This window comes from Somniosus microcephalus, chromosome 3 (assembly GCF_052327205.1).
Source record: "Somniosus microcephalus isolate GS21.2 chromosome 3, FLI_Smic_1.0, whole genome shotgun sequence".
Classification (NCBI taxonomy): domain Eukaryota; kingdom Metazoa; phylum Chordata; class Chondrichthyes; order Squaliformes; family Somniosidae; genus Somniosus; species Somniosus microcephalus.
In genome coordinates, this window is record NC_140989.1 from 261,153,907 (window position 1) to 261,170,323 (window position 16,417).

Here is a 16,417-nt window from a genome sequence, read left to right on the forward strand (position 1 = left end):
TCTTACTACAGTTATACAGGGCCACATCTGGAGTAGTGTGTGCAGTTTTGGTCTCCTTGCCATAGAGGGAGTGCAGCAAAGTTCACCAGACTGATTCCTGGGCTGGCAGGACTGTCATATGAGGAGAGATTAGGTCGACTAGGCCTATATTCGCTAGAGTTTAGAAGAATGAGGGGGGGATCTCATTAAAGCATATACATTTCTGACAGGGCTAGACAGACTGGATGCAGGGAGGATGTTTCTCCTGGCTGGGGGATCTAGAACAAGGGGTCACAGTTTCAGGATACAGGGTAGGACATTTAGGACTGAGATGAGGAGAAATGTCTTCACTCAGAGGGTGGAATTCTCTACCACAGAAGGCTGTGGAGGCCAAGTCACTGAATATATTTAAGGCGGCGATAGATAGATTTCTAGACACAAAAGGCATCAAGGGGTATGGGGAGAGAGCGGGAATATGGTATTGAGATAGAGGATCAGCCATGATCATATTGAATGGCGGAGCAAGCTCGAAGGGCCGAATGGCCTACTCCTGCTCCTATTTTTCTATGTTTCTAAAGAGACAATGTTGTTTCTTATCACATTAGGAATTAGCGGAATGCTAAATATTTGAGACAGATGGTAAAAGGGCAAACAAGTTAAATAGCAATTAACAGGTGGGAAGGATTACAGAACAATGATTTGACTGAAAGGATTAATTTGATGTCAGAATATACCTCAAGTGGTTTGCCAGATGAACTTTTGATTTTTATAGTTACTCTTTGCACCAATTTTAATCTCTATGCAAGGACCAATTTATGAACTTACTGCTAAAGGATTAAATTTATATCAATAGTAGAAGCTTTACAAGAAGTAATCTTCAAAGAATTACTGGAGAACACTGGTCTACATATATCAGTATCTCAATATGAACCAGTGGTTTGCATGCAAATATCATTGTATATTGATGCGTTGATTCCATCACTTCCATTATTATAGTTTGAACTTTTTTTGTTCCCAATCTGGTGGCATATGGCCAAAATTTTAAATTTTCCCTTTTTATGCCTCGTTGGTTTGCCTTTCTCTCAGCATTACTCCGAATCATAATATAATTTTAAAATACAGAGTAGCACCTATAATGGCCAAATGTACTAAGTACTGTTTCATTTGAAAAGAGCATTAGGTGGACTAAAAGATGGACACTTGCAAGACCCCACACATTCAAACGTATACATGAATAAATAAATAACGTGAAATTGCAGGATTCCAATTAACACATGTAATTTGCACACAGAAAATTTGTATTAATGTGAATCATTCCCTTCCAGAGATGTTTCAGCACCATAATATTCCTGCTGATTTGTTAAAACACTAAGCAAATATTCAAACTCTCAACTCACGATCCAGTCCACCTACAGCTCCTTAGAGGACTTCCTGGATTTGAATTGTCAACCACATTTGAAAATAACTGGTTGCCATGCACAGCCTGTTTGAAAGTAGCTTGGATCTTCCATCAGTCTTTGCTAACAACTTTTGAAAGTTACAGCTTTTGTATCGAGCTACAATCTTGTCCCTAGTTTAATTGTAGCCTTTTTTTTAAAGTTCCATAAGACTAGTGACTGAATTTATGGAACCTCTACAAGGCTAAAATTAGACAGAACTGCTTAATTGTTACAGGTGACTATACTGAACTGTTCAAGGTAGCTAGCACCAATTTTTCATGATAATAGTTTAAGAGATTCAAACCGCCAAATGTTATATTGCCAATTTTATCTGAAAAAAATACTTAGAACCAAATACAATGCAATAAGCTTATTTGGGATTTAGATGGTAGAGCAGTGAAACCAAGCTCACAAGACTTCAATATCATCCTAAAATGAAATTAGCTGTCAAGTTTACTGTGTGGATCATTGTTCTTGGGATGTGCGTGTCACTGGCAAATAAAAATGAGAGTCTGTTTGGGCACTGGGTGGAAATGGGATTAGATCTGGCTATGGGCATGATCACAATGGCCAAAGAACCTGCCAACACTCACTGTCTAGTCTCGCACATAAAGAAGTCACAGACAAGGCAATGAAGGGTGACCCATACACATAGAACTACATTTTAAAGGCACATAAAAGCATACTTTGATCAATTTTGTGCGGTTGAAATAAACTAACAAATGGACCTACTTTGACACCATAATATCCACAAACAGCATTCACCCAACTCATTAGCAACGTGATCTGTGGACTATATTTTTCAGGCACAGTTTTGAGGTCTTGATCTTTTGCTGGGTGGGACAGAACAGGCACGGAGCGCAGAGCTACCAGTTTATGCCATGTACGCAAAGTTTTTTGCAGGAATTCAATCTCTTCTTGTAACTGATCTTCATTTAGTAAAATCTCCACCTGGGAGGATAAAAACAATGCTGTCAAAACTTAAAAAATAGTACACACATACACCAAAATTACAACTTGGCATTATCAGCTTGTCAGTCATACATATTGTGTGCAGTTTTGGTCGCCTTATCTGAGGAAGGATATTCTTGCCATGGAAGGAGTTCAGCGAAGATTCACCAGGCTGATACCTGGGATGGCAGGAATGACGTATGAGGAGAGATTGGGTCGATTGGGCTTGTACTCGCTGGAGTTTAGAAGAATGAGAGGGGATCTCATTGAAACTTATAAAATTCTGGCAGGACTGGACAGACTAGATGCAGGGAGGATGTTCCCGATGGTCGGGGAAGCCAGAACCAGGGGTCACAGTCTAAGGATAAGGGGTAGGCCATTTAGGACAGAAATGAGGAGGGATTTCTTCACCCAGAGAGTGGTGAACCTGTGGAATTCTCTACCACAGAAGGTAGTAGAGACCAATTCATTAAATATATTCAAGAAGGAGTTGGATATATTTCTTAAGGCTAAAGGGATCAAGGGGTATGGGGAGAAAGCAGGTACCGGGTACTGAACTTGGATGATCAGCCATGATCACATTGAATGGCGGAACAGGCTCGAGGGGCCGAATGGCCTACTCCTGCTCCTATCTTCTATGTTTCTAATAGTGATACTGAACAGTATATTTTCTACTTGAATCCGACTTGCTTCCAAAGTGAGTTTGCTAGAAGACTAAACATAACTTGACTAAATAGACAGCAGCAAAGGAGGTGGGGGGTTGGCTTTTATAACAATATACTTTTTGTATTCTCCGCTCATTTCAGTTTAGCAGCATATGTAGTTTTATTTATATTCAAATCCCTATCTTTATCCAGTAGGGGGCCACGTGGATGTTACAAGGCTGCTACAAGCTAAAATTCAGAGAGAAAGAGACAGTTAGTCCCCTCTGGTTTCCAGAGGCAGGAGTATCCCAAATGGCGGTGAAAGCAAATAAATTAAGAAAGTCATATCGCATTTCGCAATATGGATCCTGCATAATTTCAATACTACCTAAGCAACTCTTACCTGCATGATAAAAAAAATTAGTGCATCATCTTTGAAGGTTGACAACTATATATTTTTGAAAACACAATTAAGTCTCTGTAGCCTATACAGTACCTGAAAGGCAAAGATGATTCTCCACAGCAGCGCCAAAGTTCTTTCCCGATGTCCATCAACAATATCTCTAGGATCTATTATGTTGCCTAGTGAACAAAAAGCAAAATTGTATTCAAAAGCAATTAGATCATGAAAATACTAAGCTTTTTATTCAAGTTAAGGTTATAGAATTGCAATTTTACCTTGCTCATCTTTCAGATTAACTCCTCGCGTTTTAAGGGCATTCAATGCAACATCCACATTGTGCAGCTTTTGAAGCCGGCTAATTGCTGGGACTCTTAGCTGTTTTGACAGTTTCCAGTTTTGTGTGAGAAGTTCCACTGCTCGTCTGCAAAAGATTGTCCGAACCAATTTTTTTTAAATTTTTTTTTTTTTTAATTGAACCGAACATATGTTTGAAATGTACACATCATTAGCAATTCTTAAAACCACTCTCATTTCCATCCAGCAATTTTATTACATGGGTTTTCTTGTTCACAGGATACTTCACTTCATCAAGTCAAAAGGAGAATTAACTTTATTTCAAACTCTTTCAAAATACTTGTCCTTGAAATGCCATGAGCAGACCAGAAGGTCCAGCTGGGCAAATTACAAAATGATGTGTCCATTTAAGATATTTCAATTGTGTACATGTGATTTCCTCTTTCTATTCTCTTCATCTAATGCCAGGTGATTAAACTTGTAAAATGTGTACTATAACAACTTGCTCCAGTGTGTCCCAAACTAATCGATGTAAAATTGATCAAACATTTACTGGTCTCCACCATGAAGCTCTACGATCACCCATTTGTGGGTTCCTTATTCCATAGCAATACCATGTCAATACAATCAGTGATGTACATACTGTTCTTTTACAGATAGAGTGGATTTTTTTTTTATTAATCTGCATTGTAAGTGTACACTCCATAGCCAAATCAACCCTCTAATGGCAGAGTACACTGCATGATTTCCCAGGGTCAGGTGGCTCTGGTTCAGTTCCTGGATGAAGAAATTTGGATAAATAGTAAAACATATTTTGCTAATTTTTCTCTATTAGAAAGATATGGGGGTAGGAGAGTGGGAGCAGATGAGAAAGGGTGTACTAGGAGTGATTTGTTTGAAATGTATTTTCCTTTAAAAGGCATCAATATAACTGGTTGGTCCAAAATCAGAACATACAAAGTAATGTATTGCATTGCAGGCTTCATACAAAATTAGACATTTTTGTGAAAAGGGGAAAAAATTAGTAGGGAACATCTGAGTGTCAAGTATTTTAAATTTTTTGCGTCAGTTATGTACAAATTAGTTTTACTTTACCATAAATCGCTTTATTATAATTCAATTATTTGGAATACACATCCGCTTGAAGAGTAAATTCAGGAGTATCTTCATTCCATTGGATGACTAAAATATACTTACACCAAACGAATACCACATCGAAGATCTACAGCTATGTTGGTGACAGCAAAATTAAATTCATGAAGGGGTGTCTGAAAATGGCCAACAGTCAACCCTAGGAAACCAAGATGACGAGAAATGTCTCCTTCACCGCTGAGAAAGTCTCTAGAGAAGGCAAGCAACAGATCTTTGCTCGTCTAAACGAGAAAGACAAGTTAAAATGAGAAAGTTTACTAGTAAACAAAATCATATTGTACTGCACACTGGTCCTTTGATCTTTGGCCCAAGACACACCATTTTAACCTAACTACATTTTCACAGAACTCAAAAGTTGTGTCATATTACATCAAGTAATTTTTGCTTCAATACTACCATCTGCATCAATATTTAGTAGAAAGTATTTTTTTTAAAAGCTATATTGTTATAGTACCCATTTTAGGCACTAATCAGTTACCAACTGAGTTTAGAGGTCTTTTAAGAACAGATACCACAAGTACACGATCAGCCTCAATAAACAATGTCACAGGCTGTTGAGTGACCGACTTAACCGTCTCACTCCACCCGTGGTGTGGCCACCCTAATAGCCTCTCTGCAATAATCCAATTTTCAACATTCCAAAGTAAATCTCAAATCTCTTACTCATCTCATACACCGATAGTGGGGGGACAAGATCACAAATTATTCTTGTTCAGAGTACCAGCCTACACTGACAATATAGTCCCATAAGGTGTGAATTCAGAAATTATTTTTGAAAATGGATTAACAGCAATTGGCATTTAAGCAATGATATACCTATCAATTCAGTTCATGAAAAGCGACGAGTTAAGTTAGTAACTATAGGTTTTTATTGGCTAAATAACAGAGCCCACCCTCGTGGGTGATCGGATCCAACAAGGAGGAATACCAGCCAGTCGACCACCTTTATACCTGGGCAAGCAGGCGGAGCCATGGGCGGAGTCAGCTGTGGTCAGCCCAGGTATAACAGCGTGACAAGAGGTGACCTTGTGTAGTGATACAACAGTGTAAACAGTGATAACCATAGTGTAACGATAGTGAACGATAAAAGTGGTTTACCACAAGCAATAAAACAAACAATCACAAACTTCATATTTAAAAGGGCAAGTTTAAATAAAAATTATGTTGTGCATAAGAAGTAAAAGTAATGAAATTATGCAGTGTGATACTAGGTATGAATGCTCAACAGGTTAGCCTGAACTCCTCCCTCTATTTTAGCAAGCTGTTAACCCATTTATTACACAGGTTAACACTTCCACTAAAATAGTGGAGAGAAATTTCAGTGCAATGTTATGCATTTTCATATTGGTATCCCACAGAATCTCAAAGAGCTATCCATTTTCTAGCCTAATCTGCTCAGCATTCAAAAAGGTAATTAAACTCTAAAATATTGCTGTTTTTAGTACTTTTTGTCTTAAAAATAGACAAATGACCAGAGAAAGCTATGTACATCTAACATCTATTGCAAAACCCAATGATGACATCAAGAAAAAGAGCGTCTGCACACATCTTACCTTAAACTCAGCATCTTTGCAGAAAAGGCATGGATCGTGATCGATCAACCTAGACTGTTTAGCACAGTCAAGAAACCAAACCAGAAGCAGAAATTTCTTCAGTGTGAATTGTGCCAAAACTTCCTGGTGCTCTAGAAAAATCAAAACAGATAATAGTTAAACATTCTTTAAATTTAGTCTCCAGCTGAGCCTTAATGCAAGCAATCATTCTCAAGAGGTACAGTATCTACATGCAGTACTGCAAATGGAGCTCTACATCCAAATCCAAGATGGACACATGTAATTAAGATTCAAAATACAATATACATTATTTAATAACAGGTTGTAAGTAATAAAATGATGCATCATTGATCACAAGCTTAATATTTAAATACGATTAATATCTATACATCAGCAAATTTGATGTTTAGAGTTAACTCTCAAATTATCAACTGACTGCAGAAATTGATTTATACACGCAAAGAACAAAATATCTCAATGGAGATGTTAGGATTGCAGTTGAAGTAGCTACATACATTTCAGCTTTAAAAAAATAACTCTCGAACCTCCCAGTCAGAAGTTATATATTTATTTAATTCGTTTTTATGGGATGTGGGTGTTGCTGGCAAGGCCAGCATGTATTGCCCATCCCCAATTGCCCTCGAGAAGGTGGTGGTGAGCCGCCTTCTTGAACCGCTGCAGTCCGTGTGGTGAAGGTGCTCCCACAGTGATGTTAGGTAGAGTTTTCCAGGATTTTGACCCACCGACAATGAAGGATCGGCGATATACTTCTAAGTCAGGATGATGTGTGACTTGGAGGAGAACTTGGAGGTGGTAGTGTTCCCATGCGCCTGCTGCCCTTGTCCTAGGTGGAAGAGGTCGCGGGTTTGGGAGGTGCTGCCGAAGAAGCCTTGGAGAGTTGCTGTAGGGCATCCTGTAAATGGTACGCACTGCAGCCACGGTACGCCAGTGGTGGAGGGAGTGAATGTTTAAGGTGGTAGAGGGGGTGCCAATCAAGCGGCCTGCTTTGTCCTGGATGGTGTCGAGTTTCTTGAGTGTTGTTGGAGCTGCACTCATCCAGGCAAGTGGAGAGTATTCCATCACACTCCTGACTTGTACCATGTAGATGGTAGAAAGGCTTTGGGGAGTCAGGAGGCGAGACACTCGCCAGAGTACCTAGCCTCTGACCTGCTCTTGTTGCCACAGTATTTATGTGGCTGGTCTAGTTAAGTTTCTGGTCAATGGTGACCCCCCAGGATGTTGATGGTGGGGGATTCGGTAATGGTAATGCCATTGAATGTCATGGGGAGGTGTTTAGACTCTCGCTTGTTGGAGATAGTCATTGCCTGGCACTTCTGTGGCGCGAATGTTACCTGCCACTTATCAGTCCAAGCCTGAACGTCATCCAGGTCTTGTTGGACTGCTTCATTATGAGGAGTTGTGAATGGCACTGAACACTGTGCAATCATCAGCAAATATCCCCATTTCTGGCCTTATGTTGGAGGGACGGTCATTGATGAAGCAGCGGAAGATGGTTGGGCCTAGGACACTGCCCGAGAAACTTCTGCAGCGATGTCCTGGGGCTGTGATGATTGACCCTCAATCACCACACCCATCCTCCTTTGTGCTAGGTATGACTCCAGCCAGTGGAGTTTTCCCCTCCGATTCCCATTGACTTCAGTTTTACTAGGGCGCCTTCATGCCACACTCGGTCAAATGCTGCCTTGATGTCAAGGGCAGTCGCTCTCACCTCACCTCTGGAATTCAGCTCCTTTGTCCATGTTTGGACCAAGGTTGTAATGAGGTCTGGAGTCGAGTGGTCTTGGTGGAGCCCAAACTGAGCATCAGTGAGTAGGTTATTGGTGAGTAAGTGCCGCTTGATAGCACTGTCGATGACGCCTTCCATCACTGTGCTGATGATCGAGAGTAGACTGATGGGGCGGTAATTGGCCGGATTGGATTTGTCCTGCTTTTTGTGGACAGGACACACCTGGGCAGTTTTCCACATTGTCGGATAGATGCCAGTGTTGTAGCTGTACTGAAACAGCTTGGCTAGAGGTGCGGCTAGTTCTGGAGCGCAAGTCTTCAGCACGATAGCCGGGATGTTGTCGGGGCCCATAGCTTTTGCTGTATCCAGTGCGCTCAGTCATTTCTTGATATCACGTGGAGTGAATCAAATTGGCTGAAGACTGGCTTCTGTGATGGTGGGGACCTCAGGAGTAGGCTGATATGGATCATCCACTCGGCACTTCTGGCTGAAGATGGTTGCAAAAGCTTCAGCCTTGTCTTTTGCACTCACGTGCTGGGCTCCACCATCATTGAGGATGGGGATATTCATTGAGCCTCCTCCTCCTGTTAGTTGTTTAATGGTCCACCACCATTCACGACTGGATGTGGCAGGACTGCAGGGCTTTGATCTGGTCCGTTGATTGTGGGATCGTTTAGCCCTGTCTATAGCATGCTTCTTCCACTTTTTAGCATGCATGTAGTCCTGTATTGCAGCTTCTCCAGGTTGGCACCTCATTTTTAATTTCGCCTGGTGCTGCTCCTGGGATGCTCTTCTACACTCCTTATTGAACCAGGGTTGGTCCACTGGCTTGATGGTAATGGTAGAGCGAGGGATATGATGGGCCATGAGGTTAGATTGTGGTGGAATATAATTCTGCTGCTACTGATGGCCCACAGTGCCTCATGTATGCCCAGTTTTGAGCTGCTAGATCTGTTCTGAATCTATCACATTTAGCACGGTGGTAGCGCCACACAACACAACGAAGGGTCTCCACAAGGACTGTGCAGTGGTCACTGCTACCAATATTGTCATGGACAGATGCATCTGCGACAGGTAGATTGGTGAGGACGAGGTCAAGTAGGTTTTCCCCCTCGTATTGGTTCTCTCACCACCTGTCGCAGTCCCAGACTGGCAGCTATGTCCTTCAGGACTCGGCCAGCTCGGTCAGTAGTGGTGCTACCGAGCCACTCTTGGTGATGGACATTGAAGTCCCCACCCAGAGTACATTCTGTGCCCTTGCTATTCTCAGTGCTTCTTCCAAGTGGTGTTCAACATGGCAGAGTACTGATTCATCAGCTGAGGGAAGACAATAGGTGAAAATCAGCTGGAGTTTTCCTTGCCCATGCTTAACCTGAAGCCATGAGACTTCATGGGGTCCAGTCAATGTTGAGGACTCCCAGGGCCACTCCATCCCAACTGTATACCACTGTGCCGCCACCCCGGATGGGTCTGTCCTGCCCGTGGAACAGGACATACCCAGGGATGGTGATGGAGGAGTTTGGGACATTGGTGGGAAGGTATGTTTCTGAGAGTATGACTGTCAAGCTGTTGCTTGACTAGTCTGTGGGACAGCTCTCCCAATTTTAGCACAAGTCCCCAGATGCTGGTGATGAGGACCTTGCAGGATCGACTGGGCTTGGTGTGCTGTTGTCGCGTCCGTAGCGGAGGTCGATGCTGGGTTGTCCGTCTGGTTTCATTTTTATTATTTTGTTTCGTAGTGGTTTGTTACAACCGAGTGGCTTGCTAGGCCATTTCAGAGGGCAATTAAGAGTCAACCACATTGCTGTGGGCCTGGAGTCACATATAGGCCAGACCAAGTAAGGGCGACAGATTTCCTTCCCTAAAAGGACATTAGTGAACCAGATGGGTTTTTCCGACAATCCCATGGTTACCATTACTGATACTCGTAATTATTCTAGATTTATTTAATTAACTGAGTTTAAATTCCCCAGCTGCCATGGTGGAATTTGAACTCGTCATTCCAACTGGTCTACAGATGTTATTTAAAAGGGAATAGATGTACCGTGTAGTACATCTAATTACAGTACACTGAAACAGATCTATTACAAACCAGAACATGGAAATACAGGTACAAATTAAATTAAGTAAAGAGCACTTGCGCTTGCATATCTCTTAAAAATTCCCTAAAGCATTTCACACAGAATAAGTTAGTAGTCTTTTAGATGTAGTTTTGGTAGTCTGTATGGTAATAAAATTAGAAATATTGCTATACTTAAAAGGGGGGGGGGGGGAAATCAGTTAGCCAGTAGCTCCCCCTGGCCCAATTGTACCGTGCACCAATATTTGTATGAATGCATTAACTAGTCTCAGAAACAGATAGGTAAAAGGAGACCAAATATTAATTACAATTCTTTTTCAGAGACTGATGTAATGCCTTGATTAAAAATTACAATGCACCAAATATAGGATTAAAAAAGTCCTACTTGATGTTTTTTTTTTTTTTTTTTTAAAAACAGGGTCTAGAATCCCAAATAACTTGCACAAGATGAATGAGAGTTGACTCTACAAGAGTGATGCCACAAGTAAAAAAATGCTTTTCCTTTCAGTCAGCAAGGAAATGGAATTAATTATTGGAGATAAAAATGGATCTTATTAAATTTAATGAGACGTAGTTAATTGGAATCGGTTTATTGAGGAGACACTGAAGAAAGGCAGATTTGTCCAGAATCTTGAACACTAGCAAAGCATGCAAATTGATCCACAGGTCAGAGCTTGGAAAAATTCTTGGATATTAAGGTATAAAAAAAAAAGATGCAGATCAGCTTTAAAGGGATTATAGCTTCATATTTCCAAATAAAAAAACTGAACGATGTAAGTGGCAGAGATGGCCAGTTTGATGGAATTTTGAGACCTCAGAATGAGAGGTTGTTTGCAAACCATAACTGTGGATGTCTTTAGATAAAATTCAAAAGAACACTGTTCAACAAATAGAAAGATCAAACAATTGCTTGCTAGAACAAAACAGGTCTACGGACAAACCAAGAAATAAATTTACAGATGAGTGACTGAAGGTATAACCCAGATGGCAGGATCAGCACACTGCAGAGAAAATAGATGCAGCACCCCAAAGGAGACAACAGGGCTGCTTGTGGTTTGGTTTACGTCTTGACTATTTTAATCTAAATGAGACTATAGTTTAAAGCAATCACGACTGTTGAAGAGAATCGTAGAAATACCGGTACAGGAGGTGGCCTTTCAGCTCACTATGCTTATGCAAGCTTTTTCCAGAGATGGCACAAGGCACTGAATAGTCTCATTTTGTGCTGTAAAATTCTATCATTCTAATCAATGTTAACTCAATCAGCATAAGCAAAATTATTCACAGCAAACTAAATTTTGCACATATTAAAATCTAAAACTTATGCTCCAATCCATTTTTTTGTAAATACTGGTGGAGGCCCTTCAGTCAATGAGTTAGTCCTGTAGCCTACATGTCAAACTTACATTTAGAAATACTACGGATATATTTGTAGCAAAGCTGCTTACCGTCACGATATAAATGTGGCACCGTTGAATGCCTATATCCTGCAGCTATATCAGAATTCCAAAGTAGGCGATTTAAAATAAATCTGGCCAAGCCAATCGCATCACTGTTGCTTTCCAATGGAATCAGTTCACCAAAAACACACTAAAATGCGACACAAGATGAAGATTTCAGCAATACACTAAAATGTATTTATCCTCACCGCAAATAAAAACAGAAACATATTTCATCACAAAGTGGTTACATTGGTTTATCCCAAATGCAATTTTTAATTTCTTTGCATTGTATGGTTTTATACCCAAAGAAGCAATATGACATGGCTATTTTAATTCTTATTTGTACCAAATAAAACCTTACCTCCAGTCCTATTCGTAGCCACAGAGGATTATATGACAAAAGCCATTTGATGACCTTCTGTCGTTCTCCTTTAGTGGAGAAAAAAAACTAAGTGTTAACATAAGTGAGTACCTATTGAAAAAGTTATAATAATACTAAAATTCAAGCTGTCAAACTTGAATTTGGTAGTGACCATGTGTGAAAACCAATTAATTTAGAAATGGAGAGAAGTACCCTTCATGCAGCTACACTACCAAATACAATGTTGCTTTCAGCACAAATTGAACCTTTGACTATGGCTAATTTCTTTCTAATTAAACCTCTACCTGAATGGAATGACGTTTACTGTGACGATAAAAAGGTTATTCTTTTTCATCATCCTCACCCTCCTCCTTGTGGGGCAGGATCTGCTGTCCACTCAACAATACGAGTGATCAAACCTCATCAATATATACATGGTATAAGTGCGCTATGTTACCATAAAAAGGCAAGTTGTGAACCCATCTAGGTAACATCTTCAGATTCCATTTTACTTGTCATCAACCCTGTGAATGCACAGAACTTTACTACAGCCAGGCCCACGGATAAGAATTTGGGGGCTTCGTATAGCCATCATTGAGGCCTAACCCCATATGCTGGGGATTGTTGCCAGTGAGTTCACTTGGGCTAGTGCAGGGTTATCTATTTTTTACCTTTCCCAGGGGATTGAAGTTACATGATGGGTAAACAGTGTACATGACACAATTGATGATCTTTTTTCCAATATTTTTGTATGTTTGTATATTCCCTGCTTCACGTCCCTCTCCATGTTATGCTGATTGGATGAAGAGGAGTGGGCGAAGACTCATGTGAAGCATAGACACAGGCATGGACCAGTTGGGCCAAATGGTCTATTTCTGTGTTGTACATTCTATGAAACTCATTGCCGGCTTGAGGGACCGTCTCCCTTCCTACTGGTAATTCTGTGCCAAATATTCAGGACATTTTGTGCTGCAAAGGCTTTCCAATTTCCTTCCCAGAAAATGGAGAAACCCTCAGTGATGCTCCACTTAGTAGCACTCCAGAAATTCACAAATGCTGTTTGCTTCAGTTTAGGCAACCACAAAGTAGAAAAATCATGTGGGGAAGCCACAACCAATGCTGTTGCTTCAATAAAAACTAAATTTGAAAAACACATTTCATACTCCTCTGCTACCATGTGGATAGGGGGAGAAAAGGTAATTAGCCATCTGAGAACTTTTGACTGAGCAGAAGTTAGAGATCATCACACCTTCAGCTTAAATTTTATTCAAATTGAACCATGAAATTCTTGAATGTGGGGAAATATTGTTAGTGATAAATACTATGCTTTAAATCATAGTACAGGAAACTCTCGATTTACCGGCACCTAAATCTCTGTTAACCGGCAAAATTCAGAAGTAGGCTCAGGTAAGTTTTACTTCATATTAGTGGCCATTCCTGGATCTGTGGCTGTGTAACCGGGGTTCCTGCACCTGTTGCTAAGCAACAGGGATGCCTGGATCTTGTGGCCAGGGTGCCTGCACCTGTTGCTAAGCAACAGGGAAGCCTGGATTTGTTGCTGTGTACGGAGCTCTCGTACCTTTTAACTATACCTCTCTGTAATCCGGACTTTTTGATAAACCGGCACCACGCCGGTGCCAGTAAAAAAGAGTTTCCTGTACATCTTAAATCACAGTATATTTGAATTGTACCTACATGGAGCAAGACACGTCAATAATCAGTTCTGCACACTAATAGAATTGAAGAAAGTGACACATCAATGGCACTATTTTTCTGATCTTTGACATACTGTTCAGGGAAGGGACAAAGCAGTAAGATGACACTTCACGGCAAAAAATAACTGCACTTGTTCATCTCCTAACAGGCAATTACAGAGTACCAACGGGCAAGGACTACCAGCAGAATACTAAACCTATCCTATTGTGGAAGCAATAACGGTTATTATTAAAAGACCTAGATGATAGAAAGGAAAGATGTTTTGCCAAGGAAGAAAAGAGGGGTTCTTGAATATCCTAATAACCTCCTGACAACACAATGAACCATCTCTGCTTATTGAGTCTTCAGTAACAATGGTATATCAGTTTATATGTCAGAGTACAAAAGTAAGTGGGTAAGTTTCAAAACCCACTCAAGATTGTGATTTTTTTCACTTCCAAGAATGCACATCATGCTTTCCTCTGTACCCCTCCTATTGTGTACACAGTGGATGCAGGCAGGGCATGATGCTGTATCTTTCATGTGAATCAATCAGTTAAATAGGTCTACCTCACATGTGTATGAACATGATTCCGCACCAATCTGAATTAAGCATTTTCTTTACAGCATGTTTTACAAACTGCAGAGTAGATCAGATTCAATATAGTTATTTGGCTGTGCTTAAACCTTGCACGAGTTTCCAAATAGCATAACACAAGTACAAGAATTAAACACTTGAAAGATTACCAAAGTCTTTCCAGAGATATCGGTCTTTCCGCACAAGCAGACGTTTAGCCTCAATGGCTGCTTCTAGCTTCTGTATAACTTTGACCATCCCTTCAGATGTAAATAGTCTGCAGGCTGCACGGCGGAGACGATTGAGTCTACATTTTGCAGTATATGCTCTCAGTGACATTTCTTCTTTGGTGGGTGCTGCAGGAACACTAATTTTGTGGTGTTGTGTCTCAGAACCCATGAACAGCATAGCAGTATTCACTGGAAAGCAAAGTCAAACACTTAAAGTTAATATAACAGGAATAAAAATTTGCAGTAATTTTCTCCCACACTATTAGATGCCCAGAAAGCATTTCTTTAATTGATTACTTAACAACTTAAAATTGATAGCCCAAACTGTTCAGCCAGGGGCAGAGTTAAAAAGAAAAGAATTACAAAAAAAACAAAATTCTTAAATGTACATCTGGAAAGTTTACACACATTCTCCAAGTACAACTTTTTGGGATGGCGTGAACTACACAAGCTACAAAATGTCTACTAGTTTAAGATGCACTTCATACACGTGATAGAATAGTAAATACAAAGAGTAGCATATGGTGACGATTATAGTTCACCTCTGGAGGACTCAGTGTTCACTGTAAAGTCATCAGGAGTAAGAATAAAATTCAACCACCACATGAAGCCTCTTTCCTGTTTCTCTTTCCATCGTTCATCATAAAACATGTTTTTTGCAGCAAACGGCATTGGATGTCGAGGAATAACTGAAAAACAAGTAAACGTGTTAAGTGCTTATTAATGGCAATTAGGGTTGCAAAGGGGTGGAAAGTTTCCAGTAAATTTCCGGAAATTTTCCACGGGAAGTTTAGCTTGGGAATTTTGCCCAAAAAAGCACATGCTAGCATAATATTGTTTTTTTTGTATTTCTTTCTTTTTTTTCCCCCCACAGGTCCTCTTAAAATTACTAACAGAGATGGAATCTTAATTATTAAGGAATTTCTTAATCAATCTATGTTTATCTTCTTACTTGGCTTGTTTTAATAATTACAAGTTTTGTGTGTGACGGTGAACAAATGTGTCCTGATTGGTTGGATGAGCGATTAGCTCCCTCTAGTTGTAAAATTTGCATATCGAATTGTGATTGGCCTGCAGGCCTATAGTAAGACTGCTATAGTTTTTTTAAGATCCAGGTTAGGGGTCCTGAGGGAAGTCATTTTGTTTTCTGCTGATGTTGTGATGATGCAGTAAGTAAATCAGACTTTATACCAAATAAACCAGTTACTTGTTGAACTCTGTTGTCCTTCAATTTAAAATATACAAAATAATACACTATTGGTGATGTAGCGTCGTGTGTGTACAGGTCATGCTTCCATCACATGGAGCATCAGCAAAAATGTACTCACCCTGTTGCAATCGTGCTGATCGACCGCAGTTCGACACAGAGATGAATGCCCTTTATTTCTCTGCATAGAACAATGGCCACGTTTACCGTCGGATGTGTGGAAGCATTTTACCCCAGGCATTAAAGATGGAAAGACTGTGTACATGTGCAAACACTGTAGAAAGCCATATGTAAAGAATGCCACAAAGATGCAGCAGCATTTATCCGAATGCAACAACTTCACTCATATTATGTCTATTGGGTGCGCAGCTCATGGGCTTAACCTGCTCCTCAAGGACATCATGGGTTTGAGAACCATGGAAGCACTGTACAAGAGAGCCAAGCAAGTTGTTAAGTATGTCAGGGGAAAACAGGTAGTTGCAGCAACCTACAACTCCAAGCAAATGACAAAGAACAAGAACACCACACTGAAGCCGCCCAACAACACTAGATGGGGTGGTGTTGTCATAATGTACAACAGCCTTCTGGAGGGTAAGGAGTCGCTGCAAGAAATGGCAATATCCCAGTCTGGGGATATGGAAACCACCATCAAGAAAATACTGC

The 16,417-nt window shown here is 40.4% G+C and overlaps 1 protein-coding gene across 1 annotated transcript in view; it reads right to left on the bottom strand.

Moving 5' to 3' along the window:
- Positions 1–16,417, bottom strand: part of aspm (assembly factor for spindle microtubules) — a 92,306-nt gene that overhangs the window by 54,664 nt on the left and 21,225 nt on the right. Inside the window, exons 5-13 of the mRNA XM_085982392.1 lie at positions 15,090–15,236; positions 14,488–14,736; positions 12,046–12,113; positions 11,691–11,832; positions 6,416–6,546; positions 4,908–5,083; positions 3,692–3,837; positions 3,510–3,595; positions 2,151–2,369 (exon numbers count right to left, since the gene is read on the bottom strand). Coding sequence (XP_085838518.1) covers positions 2,151–2,369; positions 3,510–3,595; positions 3,692–3,837; positions 4,908–5,083; positions 6,416–6,546; positions 11,691–11,832; positions 12,046–12,113; positions 14,488–14,736; positions 15,090–15,236 — 1,364 coding nt within the window. The remainder of the gene's footprint in view (positions 1–2,150; positions 2,370–3,509; positions 3,596–3,691; positions 3,838–4,907; positions 5,084–6,415; positions 6,547–11,690; positions 11,833–12,045; positions 12,114–14,487; positions 14,737–15,089; positions 15,237–16,417) is intronic.